Source organism: Callospermophilus lateralis, chromosome 13 (genome assembly GCF_048772815.1).
Source record: "Callospermophilus lateralis isolate mCalLat2 chromosome 13, mCalLat2.hap1, whole genome shotgun sequence".
Taxonomy (NCBI): domain Eukaryota; kingdom Metazoa; phylum Chordata; class Mammalia; order Rodentia; family Sciuridae; genus Callospermophilus; species Callospermophilus lateralis.
The window spans coordinates 94,854,174-94,873,975 of record NC_135317.1 but is presented as its reverse complement, the minus strand read 5'-3'; the positions used below and the strand labels follow the sequence as shown (position 1 = coordinate 94,873,975).

Below are 19,802 nucleotides of genomic sequence, written 5' to 3'. Positions count from 1 at the left end.
CTTCCTCCTTGGATTCTTATTCAAAGCATGACAACCTTCTTCAGTTTCATGAAGTTCCTTTTAGGGTAGGGGGTGATAGGGTATGGTGATGATGTTTTGATCCTGCTAAAGTGGTCCATAGACTGTTAAAAGATGAAGGGCCATTGACCTAGAAAGACCCCAGTTTAGTCAGCTAAGCAGTCTGTGTGTACTTTGAAGCTGGAAATAGCTTATTGGGACAAAATGTTTACTGTTAGTCATTAGAAACCTATTTATAGCAAACATTTTTCTAAAATACTAATGACCTGTCAAGATTACAAGATTGAGAAACATCAAAAACTTAATCAGCACAAAATATTTGCTCCGTCATGGATCCAGATTGATGATGGCCCAAACGCTTGGCCTCTTGTTTTTTTGCAGACTGTTTCTGGGGTCAGACATCATCACCAGTAGCACTCCCACCAAAGAGCAGCCCAAGTCCACAGCCAGTGGGAGCTCTGGGGAAAGCATGGACTCCGTGAGCGTGTCATCCTGCGAGTCGAACCACTCCGAGGCCGAGGAGGGCTCTATTACTCCCATGGACACACCCGACGAGCCTCAGAAGAAGGTATCTGCTCAGCCCTCTTCTTCATTCCCGCTGCGGGCGCCTGACGTAATGTTTGCCACACAAGGAATGTTTGCTTTTAAGTTTATCGCTCTGCAATATTTTCAAAGTCAAGTTTTTAAAGAGGTATCAAAAGCAGAGTTCAATCTAGAACTCATTCCTTATAGAGATAGGTAGAAAAGCAGGAAGAAGATTGTTTTCTTCATTTGGCCTTTGAATTACTATCCCATAACCACATCTAAAGGTTCTGGAGGGTTGTGACCTGTAACATAAACTATACTTTATTCAGGAGAAGCAGGATTGCTTAGAAGGAGTGCAAAAGCCAGAGACAGAGATGTGTCAACTTGTTTGTTCCGTATCTTGCCTTGGCCAAGTTTTTACCATAATAATATTGCATAACAAACCACGCTAAAACTCAGCAACTTGAGACAGCAGCCATTTATTCTTTCAAATACATCTAAGGGGTTGGCTTGTTTGTGTCAGGCTTGGCCCTAGGCCACAGTTTGGTCCAAGTCTGCTTCACCTCCTGCCCCTCTTTGGACTAATAGGCTACCCAGCATATGCTGTTAACATGCTAAGACAGCTGAGGAAGGGGCGAGACCAGCCCTGCAAGCACACAGCAAGCCTTTAATTACACTGGCTAAAGCAATCACATGGCCAAGTCTCACAGGGAAACATGCTCCCTGTGACAAAGAGTAGCAAAGAGCATGGGTGCAGAGTGCAGGGGAGGGTGAAGAGTTGGTAGTGTCAGACAGCCTCTGGTGTCTGAAACAGATGGACAGAAATGAGAAGAGATACAGGAATTCTCGTGGAGTTTCCATTTTTCATGGCTGCATAAGTACATGAAAAGAATGTGCACTCTTGTGTACACATCTGCTTCTGGGCAAGGAGTTTGCGTCAGAGATGGGCTTTGCTATGATTGGAACTTACACCATTTGATAGGGATTTTGGGCCACCAAACTTGCTGTGTGGTGACCTCTGGCTTCTTAGCTTGAGTTTGGGCTGATGAGGTGCAGTGTTGCTTACGGTTCTACCACTTCGTTTGTATCTGGCTCTGCAAGGGGACCTGTGTTTCTTCACATGGTGTCATCAGCAGTAACGTGTTATCTGGGATCCCTGAAGAGACTTTGTCGAGCAGTGGCATCAGGCTCAGGAGTCATAGAAAGAGATACTCAAATGCTGCCCCAGTTGGATTCTCCCCTTTCTGCTCTGAGTCCAGGAGATTCAGTCCTTCATGCTCCCAATGTTGAAGGAAAAGCCCCGTCATTGTATATCCTCTCAGGAGTCATGTCTCCTAAACCAGGAATGTGACCATTCTCCGTGGTCTGACTGACACACAGTATTGGATTTGTCCAAATCTAGCAAGAAGTGTCATTCACTTTTTGATGGGTTCTCATGTTGTCAGGCCCCATAACTGATGGTGGATGATGTAGAAAACGGGCTTCTGAGGCATTGCCTGCATCTGCGAGAGATTCCTCCCTCTCTGGAAAGGAGATGGAATCACTTTCTCGCATGGAGGTGCAGAGGAAGCGTGTCTAAGTGTAGGCCATTCTTTCTGAAACCATGCAGAAGCCCGCGTGCTGTCATTCACACCTCCCTGGCTTTCTTGCGCCTCATCTCTTACCACACTGTCTCTCTGATTTCTTGCACGAGTCGTGGCTTTGTATTCTTTGGATGAACCTTCCTCACAGTTGGGAGTTTCTGCACAGTGAAAGGTGGATGCTTGCCTTGGGTGCAGGGAGCTCCTGGGCTGCAGAGTCCCGGCATGTTACTGGGAAAGGCCCTTGGTTCTCTGCTCAGTGCGTGGCAAGGCCTGATGACTTCCAGAGTCCAGTACTACTCTGTAGTCCTGTGAGGACACCAGCAGCCCTCAGGATGCCCACCCTCCTTTTCCACAGGCTAGCTGTGAGGTGGCGCTCCTAAGAGCCGGGTGGACGCGTAACTGGGGCCTCTCTGGCTTCGTCCTCCTGATCTGATTCCTGAACATTTATTTTTACACTTGCTCCTCACCACTTCAATTCTCAGTAAGAATTTGAGGATTCATTAGGTAGAACCGCTCACCATTAGAACTACTATAACTCAGTCATCCTCAAGGCTTTGCCTTAATTATAAATGTTGTTAGAATCATGGAAAATCTAACAAAAAAGTTTGCATGGAGGAAAATGAAGGTGAAAAAACGAAGGTGGACCTTTCTTGGCTAATACAAGAAAAGTTATGCTGTAAAATGATCCATCCTCCACCCTCACATCGATTCCCTTGGGAATATAAGCAAAAAAATTTTTTTAATGTAATGAAACCACATTATGATAGAGCTACAGTTAGACTATCTACCAAAATTATCATATGAGCTTCCTGGCTGTCATTAAACAAACCACGCAGTAGAGTTTAATGTGTAGTTATGCCTCAGGAAGGAGCAGCCCCCAGGAAATATGACAAAGGAGACTCCATTTCCTTAGAAGCAAGATTATCAGAAAGCTAAAATTCTATAGTCTGTTTCCACAGAAGGGCACACAAAGATAGAAGAAATTACGCTTTTCTAAATGGTTTTCAGAATATTTTATAAGACTAATATGGTATAATTTAGCTTCACTAATTCTTAGAAATTACTCATAATTTTCTACAATAAGAACTGATCTCTAAAATGTTTGACCTTAATGATTTTTGTAGGGGGGACACCTCCTATTGAGTTTTTAGCTTCCTCTCTATTTGCATGTCTTCAGTATGTCATTGATATTGCATGTATGATAAATAAATGGTTGATAAAAAAAGCCACATTAACAGTAGCACCCCATTCCTCAACTGTCCTTAATAGAACATGAAAATATACATGGTTGGCTGTAGCAGCCAGTGTAGAAAGTGGCAGAGCTGTGTCAAAGGCTGTGTCCTCCTGGACAAGTCACTTTATTCTCTGAATCTTATTCTCCTCATCTTTGTAATGCTCTGCTTTTTGTTCACAAGAAAGTTGCAAGATCCAAATAAGGTAAGATATGAAAGCTTATCACCAACTCACAGGGCTGAACGTAGCAAGGATGCTGGGTTAATCCCCATGTAAACTTTGCACTTGCTCTGTGAACACGACGGTGGGGGTCAAGGAACTGGGTCCTTTTTGTGGTAGTATAGTCAGCTAGCTGGGTGAACCTGGAGCCAGTGTTCTCTCTGGGTCTCAGGCTCCTTGGCCTTAGAAAGGGAATGGGCCCAGGTGACCTCCAGGGGCCTTTCCAGAGGAATGTTCTACTCTGAGCTCTGTCATCTGTGGTCCTCATCCTGGAAATATCTAACAACATAGACTTTTCCTCCTACAACAAAACCAATTATGAAGTGAAATCAGGTTAGAATGATCTTCGTGGCCATGTTGAGAACTTTGGGGCTCAAGGCCATGAGACTGAATCAACTGTTGTAAGGCTTTCCTCCAGCCCTTTAAGCCTCCTTCCTTCTGGAGCCCATATTGCCTCTGGTTTCTGGTATCTGCTGCCATCTGCTGGTTAGCTTCTGTAAGAACAGTTAAAAACTAGGGAAGTGAGAGAACACCTGGATACAGTGATTAGGTCACCCTGAGTCACAGGTAAACATGTGCCATGGGGGTGGGAGGCACTCACACCAGAGGCAAGTTGCTGTGGGGAAAATATTTGAAGTTTATTGCTCTCTATTGCTACTTCTGATTTGAAAATTGCCAAGTGCACTGTTGGCCAAGTTCTGATAGTTTCCTTCTGGGATGTGTTTGCTCTTCCAGCTCTCTGAGTCCTCCTCCTCTTGTTCCTCCATCCATTCCATGGACACAAATTCCTCAGGGATGTCATCCTTAATCAACCCCCTCTCCTCTCCTCCATCCTGCAACAACAACCCTAAAATCCACAAGCGCTCCGTCTCCGTGACATCCATTACCTCCACAGTGCTTCCTCCTGTTTACAACCAACAAAATGAAGACACCTGCATAATCCGCATCAGTATAGAAGACAACAATGGCAACATGTACAAGAGCATCATGGTAAGGAGATGGGGTTTCTGTCTGCGCAGTCCCCCCAGAGGACACCCCTAAATGAGTGCGACATTCCCACATCTGTATGTTCACACAGAATGATTGTGTCCAAATGTCAACTTCTCCCTGGGTGTGGATGAGTAGTATATTTCCATCAAGTATGTATACCAACAGTGCACACAGAATATAGTTTTTACATCTAAAAATTATTCATCCAGTTCAATGTCATCCTTTTCAAAATTTTCAGTTTGGGTGACTGTATGGCTATATTCCAGGGAAGATGCCCTGGGCTCCCACCTTCTTGGAAGTTGTCTTGCATCAGAGTTTATAATTGAGTCAATGTGCATTCTTAGTCTTGTGCTTCCTGGTGAACTTTTTCTTCCTTTAGTCATCAGGATCAAACCTGATGTTACTAAAGTAGATGATCAAGCTGGAGATACAGTTTTGAGTTTCTTATAAATACTGCCTTTTCTTTAGGATAGTTAAAAAATGCTTTTAATAATGCCCATCTTTTTGGAATACACACAGAGCTTCCCATGGTGGATGCGTGAAGTCTAGTATGTTATTACAGAAACAGACTCCTTGCTGATAGGGCCTCTCGGGTCTTGAAAGTCAGATTCTCCTTTGCAGCAGAATCCCATAGCTAATTCCACACCTCCCTCCCCACTCACCTCTGTGAGGACCCGGTGAGCAAATGCAAGCTGAGGTCTGCCTATGACACAGTGGTGTGGAGGCGCTGTCCTTTAACATTCCAGAGAAAATCTTTGATAAGACATTCCTCAAATCAACAAAGTAGTTACTGAACATTTGCTGAGTATATTAGTCATGGGACTAGGCTTTGAGATAGGAACAAGAATGAATTATTTCTGTCTTTGAGGATAATAAAAAAGGTTATCATAAAAAAGGAGGAGATCATAAAACATTATTCAGAATATGCTAAATGCTCTAGCAGAGGCCAGATTAGATTGGACAGGGTCTTGTGGCCCACACAAAGGAGTTTGTGTTCATCCTATAGGCAGTGGGCTCTCATTGAAGGCTTTTCAGTAGTCAGACTTGTTCATCAGCAAAGCAGCTGCCCTTGGGGGGCCTGTTGCTAGAGAGCTGGGGAGACTAGGAAAGGAGCGGGTAGGAGGTGAGATGGGCTTGGATGACAGTCATTTGGCGCATACATAGGGAAGGCTTCTTAGGAGATGTTATTGTAGCTTCCCCTTACTCTGGGGGGATGTGGGACCGGTGGATGAGAGTCAGGCCAGGCATCTTGGTGTAGTGCGGCTCTGTCAAGTGAGATGCAGACTACTAGAGAACTAGGCTTGGGAGGGCATCTGAGTCAGAGGCACCAGGAGGACATCCTGATGGCATTGCCTGATGGACAGTCAGAGGCAGGGGTGGTAGGAGGCCGGTGCTGACATGAGTACTAGGAGTGGTCCAGCCACCAGGGTGGACATAGTCATGTGGGAGTGAGCGAGTGTAGGATGGGGGCACAGCTTGACTGGGAGTGAGGGAAGGGCTGATAAAGGAACCTCAGAAGGCCAGAGAACCTCAGGGAAGCAAGGTCCTTTGTTAGGTTGCATTTTCAGCATGGCCTGCTCACATGGCTTCTCTTACTCGTGCCGTCCAGAGAGAAGTCATTTCCCCCTCTAACTCTATAGTGTCTCTGAATTATAGCATGGATTTGTACACCTAGGAGTTACACTTGGGACATGCCCATGAGTGTGTACACTGCCCTGTCTGGGGACATCTGTGAGCGGCTAAGATTTTTCTAGTTCTTCTGCTAGGAGTCTTGAACTGCTGGGCTAAGTTTGGGGAGATGATTCATGGATCATCCAGATTGCTCTTCTCAGCACAGGTGCTGCCTTTGGAATTTTGCACCTCTGTCACCCGCCCTATGGCTGTTTATGTGACACAAGGTGGTGCCCCTCATCTTCATAAGCTTGCCACCTGCCTCTCAGGCCCATTCTGGACAGGTGGCATGACATGTCACGCTAGTGATCTCCTTCTCACAGTTAGCCTGAAGAGAGTCTTTGCTCCATGGGAATTCCCTTTATCAATATGTTATACTTGACCAGAGGGTAGAAATAATTTAATCCAGGTTTGGCCTAGAGTAGCAAGTCTCAAACTTTTTGGTCCCAGGACCTGTTTAGAACCTAAAAAATGATTAAATATTCCAAAGAGCTTCAGGCTAATACAGGTTGTATGTATTGATATTTACCATATTAAATATTAAAACAAAATTTTAAAATATTTTCATTTATTTAAAATAACAACAAACACATTTCATATTCATGCAAATTATATTTTTAATGAACAATATCTATTTTTTTCCAAAAATGGTTGAGTAAAAGAGAAACATTGTTTTACTTACAATATTCTTCTGGAAAGTTTGCTGAGATGTATTGTTTGGTTTGTAGTATATGATGAAAATCCAGCTACACAGGTATGGATTTGGAATAGGGAGGAGTATTTTAATGCTTTTTCAGATAATTATAGATATGCCTCTTCATGAGTCAAGAGTTAATAAACTTAGTAATTTTTACTGTTTTATCAAGGACATTTGTAAATGAAATAGCTTTCTTTTGCTTTTGTTTTTTTGCTCCTAATATGTGGTGTTGAGAACACAGTGGCTGCTGGTCTGCTCTGGTAGCCCTCTCTACTGATCTGTGCTAAGGTGCCAACATTTCATCCCCGTCATTGCTCTACAATAACAATATAAATTGTCAACCTGAGTGAAAAGACAAACAGTATCTTAGTAGTATTATGAAAATGATTTCATGAATTCCCTCCAGGATCTCAGGGACACTGGGGCCATAGAGTCCCCACTGTGAGAACTGCTGGCCTGTAAAGAAGGTAGGAGAAGCCACAGTTTAACCCTCAGTTAAACTGTTAATGCTCAGTGACCATGGAGAAGTGTCTTCTTCTTTTAAAAAAAAATATATATTTATTTTTTAGTTGTAGTTGGGCACTACCTTTATTTTATTTATTTTTATGTGGTGCTGAGGATCTCAGACGTGCTAAGCGAGCAGTCTATACCTGAGCCACAACCCCAGGCCAAGAAGTGTCTTCTACCACCAGAACGCTCTCAGTGACATTCTCTCCATTTGGTAATCCCAGAGATTTCCTGAGATCTCTTAATGCAGTATTTATGGTTTCAGGAATGTGCATGAAAGTGATACTGAAGCCTCATGCACTAACTGAGCCACCAGCCACATGTGGCAATTGAGCATTCGAAATGGGCTAAGTACAAACTGAGATGAGCTGTGAGTATAAAATACATCCCAGGGTTTGAGGACTTGGTACAAAAAAAAAAGAATTATAATATCTCATTAATAATTTTCTATTGATTTTATATTGACAATAACAGTTTGAATGCATTGGGTTAAATAAAATGTATTAAAATTAATTTTGTGGGCTGGCATTGTAGTTCAATGGTAGAACACTTGCCTAGCACGTATAAGGCCCTGGGTTTTATCCCCAGTGCTATAAAAGCAATATTTTAGAGAAAAAAATTATTTGTTTTAATTAGTTATACATGACAGTAGACTGCATTTATGTACTTTGATATATATAAATGGGATACAATTTCTCATTTTTCTGACATGTTGTAGAATCATATTGGTCATGCAGTCACACGTATACATAAACCAATAATGTCTGTTTTGCTCTACTACCCTTCCTATCCCACATTCACTCTCTCCCCTCCCTTCACTTCCCTCCACCTAATCTAAGGTAACTCTATTCTTCTCTAGTGCCTTACCCTCCTTATTGTGAATTAGCATTCAGCCTTTGATTTTTTGGGATTGGCTTATTTCACTTAGCATTATATTCTCCAACTGATGAAGGAGCAGAGATGTAATTTTTTTAATTTTATTTTTCAAAAACTTTTTAGATGTGTCTGCTAAACATTTAATGGACACATGGCTCACATCATATATCTGTTGGCAAGGTTGGTTCAATATAACCATATATGGCCGCATGACTGAGCTAATAGTTACTGTAACCATTAATTCTCCTCAGGAGCTTCTAGGTACAAAGTACTAAAATCCCAAGGACAGCCTTTGGCCTCCTTCAATTTGTAGCCTGGCTTTATGCTTAAATAGAAGGCTGGAGCCTAATATTCACCCCCAGGTGGTGTCCTTAAGCTTCATGCTGTTAGTTCGGTTTGACCCAGTTTGGAAAGAATTTCCTTCGAACTATTGAAAAATTATTTTCCTTCTGAAGAATTTCCTGTGCACCTATTTTCCTTGTGCAAATGGATATACCAGACATTTTGGTAATAGACAAGTGAACAAGATCTTTATTGCTTACAAGGACCCATTGTAATGCATGTTGTTTATTGAAATCACAAACACCAGCTGCTGCCCTGAGTAGAGGGAGGCATCTAGGCACTGCCATCCTCGGGTCACACTGGCAGAGTGTCTTGGAGGAGATTAGACTGTGTGTGTGTGTGTGTGTGTGTGTGTGTGTGTGTGTGTGTGTTTCTCTGCAGTCCTCTTACCTCCTGGTGAGAACAGCTTTTTGTTTTAAGCAAGAATAACTGAGTTTTTCTTACTTCTTTCATGTTTAAAGAAATCGCTTGAGGTATGGAGCATAAGTCAGCCCTCCAGTGTGGCCCTGCAATGGCTAACTGGGGCAGAGATGAAGAGAAAATCAGACTTGTGCTTTTAAGACAGTTAGAAGCTGATTTTTATTGAAACATAATTTACATATAATTTTACATACAGATCTTAAGAGTTCAGTTCTTTGAGTTTTAATAACTGTATATGTTTGCATAACCACCACTCCAAATCTAAATTGAGAACATTGCCATCCCCCTAAAATTCCCTATGCCCTTTCCAACCGGTCCTCCTTAAACCTTGAGGTTAGTTTCTAATACCACCAACACAGGAGTTTTCATTCCTTTTGTTTTTGAAAGAATAGATTCCAGTAACGTGTCATCTTCTGTGCCTGGCTTCTGAGATTCATCAACATTTTTGCACAAGCCACTTCTTGGTTCCTTCTGTTGTGAATATGCTACAGTTTCTTCATGCTATCTCCTGTTCTCTGTTGATGCGGATTCAGGTTGATTCTAGTTTGGGACTAGTCTAAATAAATCTGCTATGAATATTTGTGTACGTGTCCTTTTTTGGACATTTCTTTCATTCCTCTTGGTAAATACGTAGGAGTGGGATCACATAGGGTCACTTGTGCTTTCTGGAATGTGGCAGAACTGTAGCCATTTCTATCTTGTTGTAACTGGTCCCATAGCAGCAGCTCAACACACAAGGCTCATCTTGGTCCAGCACTGATAGTGCGTTACATTTTCACGACCCCTTTGTGGATATACTCTTTCATTGTAACGTTGACTGGTGCGGGGGCAACAGGCAGAGCAGGTGTTCTCCCCATTTTAATGTCCTTATGCCACTGCTCTCATGCCAAGAGTCCTTTCTTCCCAGAGAGGACTGTACAACACAAGACAGCAAGAATGAGAGTGTCAGGAGAGTGCTCCCAGGAAGCATGGAGCTGCTTTACAAAAATTCCTTGTCTTTGCAGTTGACAAGCCAAGATAAAACCCCTGCTGTGATCCAGAGAGCAATGCTGAAGCACAACCTGGACTCAGACCCAGCCGAGGAGTATGAGCTGGTGCAGGTCATCTCAGAGGACAAAGGTGGGCACATGTTCCTTCTTGTCACAGCATATCGTATTGGTCTCCAGTTGGTGGAGGCAGAAGGAGATCATTTTTTTTTTAATTGGAACCTAGTAGTGTTTTGTATATCATGCAGGGGTGAACAGCAGGGTGAACATCATGCTTTCATCTCCCTTGGAGAATTGAGCATCTCAAGCAGCTTCGCCCAACCCCCACCCCCAACTCTTATTTATCCTTTATATATGTATATATATACATGTATACACACACACATGTATATATGCATATACATATATACATATATATTTTATAAGTTGTTGATGGACCTTTATTTTATTTATTTGTTTATATGCAATGCTGAGGATTGAACCCAGTGCCTCACACATGCTAGGCAAGTGCTCTACCACTGAGCCACAGCCCCAACCTTATCCTGCACTCCTGCTGAGAATTCCTCCTGCCCATTCTTTGTTTTTTCCTTATGAGCATTTTTCTCAGGAAATCTCTCTCTATGTGTAGGTAGAGGTAGTCTGTTGGGTTTTTGCAGATGGTCACATGCCTCCTTTACCCAGTAATGTGTTTCTCAGTAGTGTGTGAACCTGAAAGTTAGCGGTTTGTGTAAGAATTTCTCATTATTTCACTCAGTCACCTCTGGATGTATCTATTTGCTAATTTGAATTGGAATAGTTTCTTGAGAAAAGGGGACAGGCTGGTTAATAACTCCTCTGTCAAGGCACGGGGAGTGACTCGGCCAGAACAAGTCTCTTTCAGTGTAGGGCAGCCGCACACATAATCAGTGAGGCCAGTTCTGTCTGCTGACACAGCCAACACTGCTGCTGTCTCTTAATGGAGGGCTCTGTTCATCCGCAAGGAAGGCTCTCCCCAGAAAGGAAGAGCAGAATCGTACAAGTTGGGGGTGAGCAGAGGGAACAACTGTTCACACCATTTTGACCAGCAAATCACCCAGGGCTCTCTCTCCGGCTCAGAGGGAAAGGGCTAAAACTAAACTAGTGGCTTTTCCAAGAGATGAAAAGCAACAGTCTCTGAGAAACTCCTTCAACTACCTCTTGGAGGTTTTGTCATTCCTTCATTCATTCATTCATTTGGGGGACAAAACTTCCTCAGTTATAACTTTTTAGTGCATTTGCGGTTAAGATTCTAAGCCCAGAATTTGTCTCTGGAATTTTGCCATATGTCCCACAACAACGCCTGTGAGAATAGTGGTTCTGAAGACCCAGGAGCCCTGAGGTGCAGCCAGGACCCAGCTGCGACCACCAGCTGTGTGGTCTCAGACAAGCCCTTGACCTCCACAGGCCATTGGCTATTACCAGTTAAATGTAAATAATACCCTCTGATTCCGCATGTATCGTGGGCGATACTGAAGATTATAGAAAATAATGTTCCTGAAGGTGCGCTGAGGAAATGAGCCCAGGAACACTTTGTGGGGGTTTGCTTTATGGCACAACTGTGCACATAATGTACCGTGGTCACCTAGGGCCTGATGGCATCAATCTTGCTGGGGGGTCTCAGCTAGAGAGTTTTCTTGAGGCTCCTTCAGTCCTGTTCCACAATTAGATGCTTCTGTGGGTCACCTCCCCACTCCACTGCCACAAAGCTAAACATGGACATTTTCCGTTTTTATTCTGTTTGAAGTTTTTTTTTTTTTTTTTTAAGAAACCTGTTATGCCTGAGTGCTAAAATACTACAAATCATCCCTTAAAAATAAAAATGAAAATAACTTTGCTTTGATAATCTCATATCACACTCATAGCAATCCTTGTTCAGAAATTGCAGATAACTAGTTGAGATTTGCTGAAGTCAGAAATCGTTTAGATGTTAGCAGATAGGCACTGCTTCACATGGATGTATATTTAATATGAAAATGCAGACTCTGGACAAAGCAGTGACTCAAGTAGAATTACTGAGCCAATGTGGGGTTACTTTAAAAAGATGTTTTATATTCCAAGTGAAGCATTTTGGAAAATGCTAAAGATTTTCTGTTTGTTCCCATGTCATTGGATTCCTTTAGTCTTAGTGAAAATCTGCTTTCCCCTTTGGAAAATGGACCACCAGAAGAAGGAAGGCCGAGTTCTGGTTCCAGTCCTGCTGCCCCTTAGCTGCAGTCCTGGGAATCACAACTTCTCTTGGCTTCTGCTTCTGTTAATTTAATTTAACCTTAAATTCATGGTAGCGGGTATCTTAAACCTCAGTTGCTCTTAGTTTTTTGGAAGGGGATTGAGATGTTGTTGGGACCAATTTTGTGGGTAGTGGTCACATTCCAAGAACTAAGGGTCCTCATCCCATTCCTGTGTCTGGGCAAGATTTATCCCTGCCGCTGTCATGGCCTGTTATGGGCCCCTACATAAGCTGACTGCCTTCACTTTCCTTTTGTTTTTCAGAACTTGTGATCCCAGACTCAGCAAATGTCTTCTATGCCATGAACAGCCAAGTGAACTTTGACTTCATTTTACGCAAAAAGAACCCCATAGAAGAACAGGTGAAACTGCGCAGCCGGACGAGCCTGACATTGCCTAGGACAGCTAAACGGGGCTGCTGGAGCAACAGACACAGCAAGATCACCCTCTGAAAGGGGCACACGTGGCCCTTTGTTTGCCACAGGCCGAGCAGGGCTGAGGAAGGCTGTGGTGATTGCAATGACCATCCAGTGTTAGAGGATCATTGGTGACATCAGCAGATATTTATTGAGTACTTAAGATGTGCAGAGCACTATGTGGGGAGAGTGGACATGACTTGACAAGAAAAGGATGAACGAGTCACTGATTTCCTTCGACCTATTTGAAGCTGAAATACAAAATTATCCACATGTGTAAATATATATATACACATATATTTAGTGTGTATGTGTGTATATATATGTAGATATATAAGAGGGACTTTATGGGATATTCTGGACTATGGAAAACAAATTTGCACAAAGACCTAAGAAATTGAGGTCACTTTTTACAGGGAAATAGAAGAAACCGAGAACCGAAACTCCTACCTTCTGAGTTACCAGGGTCAACCCTAGGAATGCAGATTGTCCTTTGTGCCAGTATTACCTGAAGTCTGGGCTTAATTTTGGTAAAGGGAGAGGATTTCTTTCTCAATCAAGTGCCACCAGATAAAACAGTTGCAGGGGGCCGGAACTGCCACAGGCTGAATGAAATGCCACTTTGGAAGGGTTTGGATGAGTCAGTGGCCTCCTACCTCTGCCTGCATCTGCCACTTTCTGCTCCCCAGGAGGGCAAGGAGGGACTCCAGAGGCCCCTGTGCCCCACTGGTCGCCATCACAACACCTCTAGAGTCAACATGAGCCCGGTTCGATTTCTGGAAACCCTGTTGTGTTTGTTTTCTCTCCTAAAGAACATATCATAGTCATTGTTGCACAGATAGCCATGTTCTTCAGTAACTTATCAGCCAGGAAAGAAAGCGCAAAAGAATGATGACCTGTTTGGATGGACCCTTACCTGTCTTGGAATGCCACTACTTCCTTGCCTTTTCTGATCACCGTTTGCATGTAAAATTGTCTGGAGTCCTTTGCCATCTGGATCCTAGTACCTCTATTATGTGCAATTTGTTCCTCAGGTGTAGACATTTCTACTGCGATTGACTTCATTTAATCATTTTGAACCTGTGAAAGATTCCTGAACAGCAATTACCCTGTTAATAGCCCCTTGAAGATGATCCCTGCTGATAACAGCATCTATTTTGCTTATTAACTTTTATAGCATTCCTGTGCCTAGTCATGGGGAAAGAAATGGGACTGCATATATTATCTCAGTCCTTTCTCAAAGAGGTACATTTGTCCAGATGAAATTGATAATGTTGTTTTTTCAGGCCCCATACTGGCTACAACAGTGTCACATTAAAGTGACATTTTTGTCTCTAGTAACACCATGGTCTCCCTTCCAAATCTGAGCTATGCTGGGGTTTGAACTAAAAAGCCATATGTGGGAAGTTGATATGTGTAAGAAGCACTTTCAGATTATCTTTTTTTAAGAAAAAAATTTCCCAAAATACCAGTTTTTATTCCAAAAATAAAAAGAATGAACCCAGAATATGAAGTGCAGATTGTAACATGGATCTTTTTTAAAAATTTCTAATCCTGTTACAGCTCCCAAAGGTTGTGTGGGATTGATGTTATGTAAATAGACATGAATTCTACAAGAAACACCCGAACAAGTTCAGAGATTTGTGGTGACGGACCAAAGAATGAGCCAGAAAGTCCTCAGATTTCCTTGGTCTTTCTAGGAGATTGGACTGTGCATTGTAAAGATCGACTGGGTTTCAACTAGTCGAGAAAGCACTTTCTTCTGTTTGTGAGCCTCCAATTTATGCTTTTGTGAGGGGAGGAGAGAGGGTCAGGGTCGCAGCCATCATGGAGACTGAAGTAAACGTAGCCCCAGCCTGGTGCAAAGGTCAAAAAGAAAATGTAGAACCACTGGCCTGGTCTAGGGTGTGGCTACCAAGACATACATGTTGTGCCCATGTGCTCGCCCTGTGTGTTTATACTGTACATGTAGAGCCTAGATTTATATACTGCAATGTAAAAAAAAAAAAGTATATATATATATATTTACCTTTTTTAAAAGATAATGGAAATTCCAAAGTAGATAAAACATGGCCTCATTTATTTAATGCTACTTTAACTGTCTTAGTTTGCTTCCTGGTGGACAGCCGGGCAATGCTTTCAGCTGCTCGCATGCTTGTCTCTCTGCATTTCCATCATCTGTTTACCTTTTGGTTAAACTAATAAACTGGTTTGGGACTTGGTTGGCATATGCTGCCAGACCCGAAGGGATTGTATCTGGAGTGTTAATCAGGAGGGTTCTGGGTTCCAGAGAAGTCAGTAAGCCTTTTGGAAGCCCACTCAGGGTCAGGTGAAAAGCTGAGGGAAAGCCAGTTAGAGGGGGTCCTCTCCACCAGCATGTGTCATGAGCATTTGGGGGCAAGAATGATGTCCTTAGGAGACTTCCTTCAGAGAGGGTGCTTTGCCAGATTGCTAGTCACTCAGGGGGGGCACCTTTTATAAAATCCGACTTGTGGTTCCTCCTGACAGCCTTTCCCAGCTCCACAATGGCTGCCATCTAGATGATCTTGAAATCTTCCACAGTCGTCCAAAAGCCAGGAGGCCCTCTAGAAGGAGGAAAGTTCTTCCCAAAGGGCATCTAGTCTAAGTCCAGGCAACAAGCCACATGATATCATAATTTATCTCATTATTTCCAAGTGTTTCTCAGCATTATTATTTTCCAATGGATTACTAAATGGACCCAAGTTATTATATTTAGGGGACCCTTAACAGATTTTGGGAGCAGCCCAAGTAAGTTTCTTAAAATAGGAAATTCATTCTAGAAAACTAATTCCCTAGTTTTGTTCTTATCTAGGAACTGGGCTTGGTGACTTTTTGCCTGAGTGATACTGTCTTTAGATTTCTTCTTTTGGAGCATTTTCACATTCTTCATGCCATATAGGCATTCAGGAGGCATACGGTGTTGCTCATGTGCCCTGACTTTGGTGGCATCGAGACATTCACTGACACCAGATCTTTTTCTACAGATGCCTAAAATTCCACCATGAAGAGTTATTTGCACTGTGTTTTTTCATTGCTTTTTCTCCTAGAATCTTTCCTAGAATGAAATACCTCAGGGAAGGATATATTAGTCTAGGCTAGATGAGATGGAAGCAAGCAACCAAGAAAACTCAGTAACTTAAACCAGTTTTTTTTTCATCTGTGTGACAGTATAGTGCAAATCACACAAGTCTCTCTAATGGCTTTCCTCTCGTGGCCCAGGGGTCTGGCCAACTTCTGCCTTGCCACTCTACCATCTTGGTTTTTTTTCCTTCATGTGATACTGATGGTAAAAAAGAGTGTGAACTTGAAAGTGTTCTGACTGCCTTAGATCAAAATGATGCAGGTCACCCCCAGTCACAATCCATTGGCCAACCTGCAGGCCTTGGTCTAAGTGCAGGGGAGCTGGGGAAGGTAGACCATGTGGAGCAGCTGCTGAGCACTGCTGTCTCGACCACAGAGGGGCCACCCATCAGAAACAGTGTTTGGAGAGATGGCAGTAAGGACTTGAGGTGGGACTGTACGGAGGAAAGGAAGAGTTGAAGAAGAAAGATGTTCTAAAAGTCTGGAAAGTTCAATAAGAGTCAGTCAAATTTAGATTTGATTTTAGACTTTAGATTCAGAATTTGGAAGCTATTGTTGGGTCTGGTTACTCCACATCTCTACTGAGGAGCCTGTGTCAAAGCATTCTCCAATGTATGTAATTCTTCCTTAAACCTTAAAATCTTGTAGTCACTACCCACCTGTGACATATATGAAGCTGAGGCCCAGAACACTTACATTGTCCAGAGTTAGGGCAGGATCTCTGCATTGTCAAAACCCACTCCGAGCTTGTCACACTGGGCTGGGCACTGAGTGAAACAGGCTTTCTGACAGAAGCTCCCCCGTGGCCTCACGGAGCTGGAGGGAATGCCAGGATCCCTGGGCCCCATCCCCAGCCTTCCAGTCATGTGGGCTCATACAGCTGACCTTAGTTAGATGGGCATTTGTGTGGTTCTTAAAGTCTCTAGAGAACATTCGCTTGGGCCAGAGCACTGCTGCCTGCTTTCCTAAGCACTATCCACTGCACAGTTGAGAAATCCCTTAAGGTTAGGATTACTGGGTTACGTCCCCAGCTAGCATCTGAATCCATTTCTGAGCCATGGACTCGTTGTCCCATGGCGGTTGGGACAGGTGGTGAGCTGGGGAAAATCATCAGCTGAATGAAGAGTTTGCCAGGAGAGCCAGCTCTAGGACCTCCACCCAGCTGCTGTCAACTAGTGACCCCAGAAGGACTTCCCAGGACCCATTTCATCCCCTCACTGTTTACACCCAAGCTCCATGTGCTGTCTAGGTCCAGAATGAAAGGGGTGTGAGTACCTCAAAGTTAAAAGAAACAGGACAATGAACAGTGAGTGATACTCAAACTATTTCTGATTTGCTCCTGCCGTTAAAAATAAAGAAGAAAAAAGAAAAAAATCAAGGAGCCCATTTTGAAATGGGAGAAACATTCCAAATGAGATGCGAGCTTTTCACGGACATCTCTTGGATCCTTGAGTATGCAATAACCAGCAGCTAAACCTCCCCAAAATGTCAATTGAGAATGTACAGTATGATCTGCTGAATAAGAAATATATGGTATTTCATGGCACATAGAGGTGGAGCTACCAGCTCCTCTTTGTATCAGGCTCTGGGTGTGTGTGTGTGTGTGTGTGTGTGTGTGTGTGCGCGCGCGCGCGCGTGTGCGTGCATGTAGAGAGAGAGGGGTGAGGGGATTGTGATTGAAACATTAGCTGTTAAAAAACAAAACTGACTATCCACCAGAAACTTTGAGGTGGCTGCACTGTGGGGTGGTCGGATCTGACTGCATAGAGATTCAGATAGTGGGCCACTGACTACCTTAGGCAAGTTACATTAGCCATTTCCTTGTCTGAAAACTATCAATAATAGCTTCTACCTTTGAGGCTCATATAGTATTAAATGACAGTGCCCCAAGACAAAGCAATTTTCACTTTGGCTCATGATGCAAGAGTTAGATGCTGCTGTTCCTGTGAATGTGCTGGCTTCCAAGAAGCTGTGTCCTCAAGCCCTGGGCCCCCTGCCTGGATGAGCAGCCAGGGCCGTCCAGATGCGATGTGAAAGTCTTGGAGATGGGCTTCAGTGTGGAACAGCACCCTGGGAAACTCTCAGCCTGCTGCTGCTTTGGGGAAAGACTGACTCATAGAATTGGACAATGTCCAGGGCTCCTGCCAGAGAGGCTTGAGAGAGAGGCGTGTGGGTCCAGAGGCCTCACAGAGTGGACACAGAGAGGGAGGTTGATGGGAGGAGGCCCTGAGCGGGTGCCTCTGGGAACCAGAGGTACATGTCGTGCTCAGAGCCAGTGGGGACTCTTATCAGGGATCCACCTTCAGGGATGCCCTTTGCAGTCAGGGAGGGATATTTCTCTCAACGGAAGTGGCACTCCTGGGTCTGTCTTCTGTCAGTCCAGCCCCCCTCAACTTTCCTGCAGGAAGGAGCTCTGGGCTCCAAAGCCCCCATCCAGGGTGGCTCAGACTAAACTGTGAGAGGAGCAGCCATGGGCATGGGGCACTGGACACCCCATGCCTTTGTGAATGGTTCAGCTCAACCTCACCTCAGTCTTTCTCACTGTTACGAGTTTAAAGGGATAAAGTAGTCACTTTAAGAACTAGGCTGTCACCACTTCCATTTAGTCCCCTCCTGTCACTCCTTTCCCCTTTCGTTCTTCTTTTTTGGCCTGTGGGCCAACATCAAGGCCTCCAGCGACTGGCCTTATTTCTCTCTCACCCCCTGTCCTGGAACTTGTCTCCTGGACTACGCTCTGGGCTGTGGAACTTTACTGCGTATGTGCTGCTCTGGAAGCTGCCTCTTCCTCCTCCTGCCACATGTCCCCTTGTACTCAGCTCTGTGCGGGTTCCTCTGCTGTCCCCCTTCCCCACAGTGCATGCTGGTGTTTCACAGCAGCACTTAAAACCCTTCAGCTCACGCCATCATCGCTGGGGCCACTCAGCCCCCGTCTGGGGGTCTCCTTCAAACTTTTAAGTCCCTCTTGGGAAGGGACACATTGTCACTGACTCTTAGATTCTAAGTTTGTCTACAAAACAGAGGGAGGGCTGCCCACTCCACCCTGAAAATCAAGTTCTCCCAAGAGCAAGAATCTGGCTGCCCCTAGGACAGGGAAGGCCCAGATGAGCCCCTGGATCCATGAGGGCTCCAAAGCAGGTGCTCCACAGGCCGGAGCTGCTCAGATGTGGAATTTTATTAAAATGCCCATCACCAAGGAAGCAAGCAGAAGAAACTACTGGAAGGGTCATAAAAATAAACTCAGGAAAGGCTGGGGATATAGCTCAGTTGGTAGAGTGTTTGCCTCACATGCATAAGGTTCAGTCCCCAGCACCACAAAAATAAAACCCCAAACCAGCAAATGAAAAATAAAGAGAATCCGATCCACAGAGACGGCTCTTTATCTTTCCACCCCTCTACAGGGTGGATGAGAGGATGGCTTTGGGCTGGGAAGCAGCACAGCTGGTGGGGCAGGAACAACCCAAGCAAAGACCATCTCAAACTTCAACGCATCCTTGAGAGAAAGCAAAAAAGAAAAGAAGCAAATGCCAAGGGCACAGGTGGCCATTCTCCTGGCCTGCAACAAATTTTAACAAGCTGTCCATCCACCCCTTGCCCTGAATCCCATTCAATGTCTAAATCCTATGAATATCATCTAAATTCCTCTTGTTCTGTGCTTGTCATATGAGATGCCCTTTTCCAGGTAATCTTCTGTAACATAATGTACTAAACCATCGCCACTTCCCTTCTCCAAGTGGGCAACAAAAAGCCCAGGCTGACTTCTCATGCTCGCCTCTGCTGCCCCACATCAGCGGCTTGCAGGAGGCCCTCACGCCCCTCTCCTCCCACCCCCACCCCACCATTCCGATCAGAACATGTCTGGGGGCAGCAGGTTTTTGCTTACGTAATAAACATCACCAGACATCACAATATGGGCATGCCGATGATTTCTAAGGCTGCCTACTCCTGATTATCTGACTCTGTCACCCTATGAAAG

General features: G+C 44.1%; 1 protein-coding gene across 1 annotated transcript in view; it reads left to right on the top strand.

Annotated features, from left to right (window-relative positions):
* The window catches only part of Rgl1 (ral guanine nucleotide dissociation stimulator like 1), a 111,919-nt gene extending 96,946 nt beyond the window's left edge, over window positions 1-14,973 (top strand). Inside the window, exons 15-18 of the mRNA XM_076873043.2 lie at window positions 400-586; window positions 4,314-4,568; window positions 10,086-10,200; window positions 12,576-14,973. Coding sequence (XP_076729158.2) covers window positions 400-586; window positions 4,314-4,568; window positions 10,086-10,200; window positions 12,576-12,763 — 745 coding nt within the window. The 3' untranslated portion in view covers window positions 12,764-14,973. The remainder of the gene's footprint in view (window positions 1-399; window positions 587-4,313; window positions 4,569-10,085; window positions 10,201-12,575) is intronic.
* The last annotated feature ends 4,829 nt before the right edge of the window (window positions 14,974-19,802 follow it).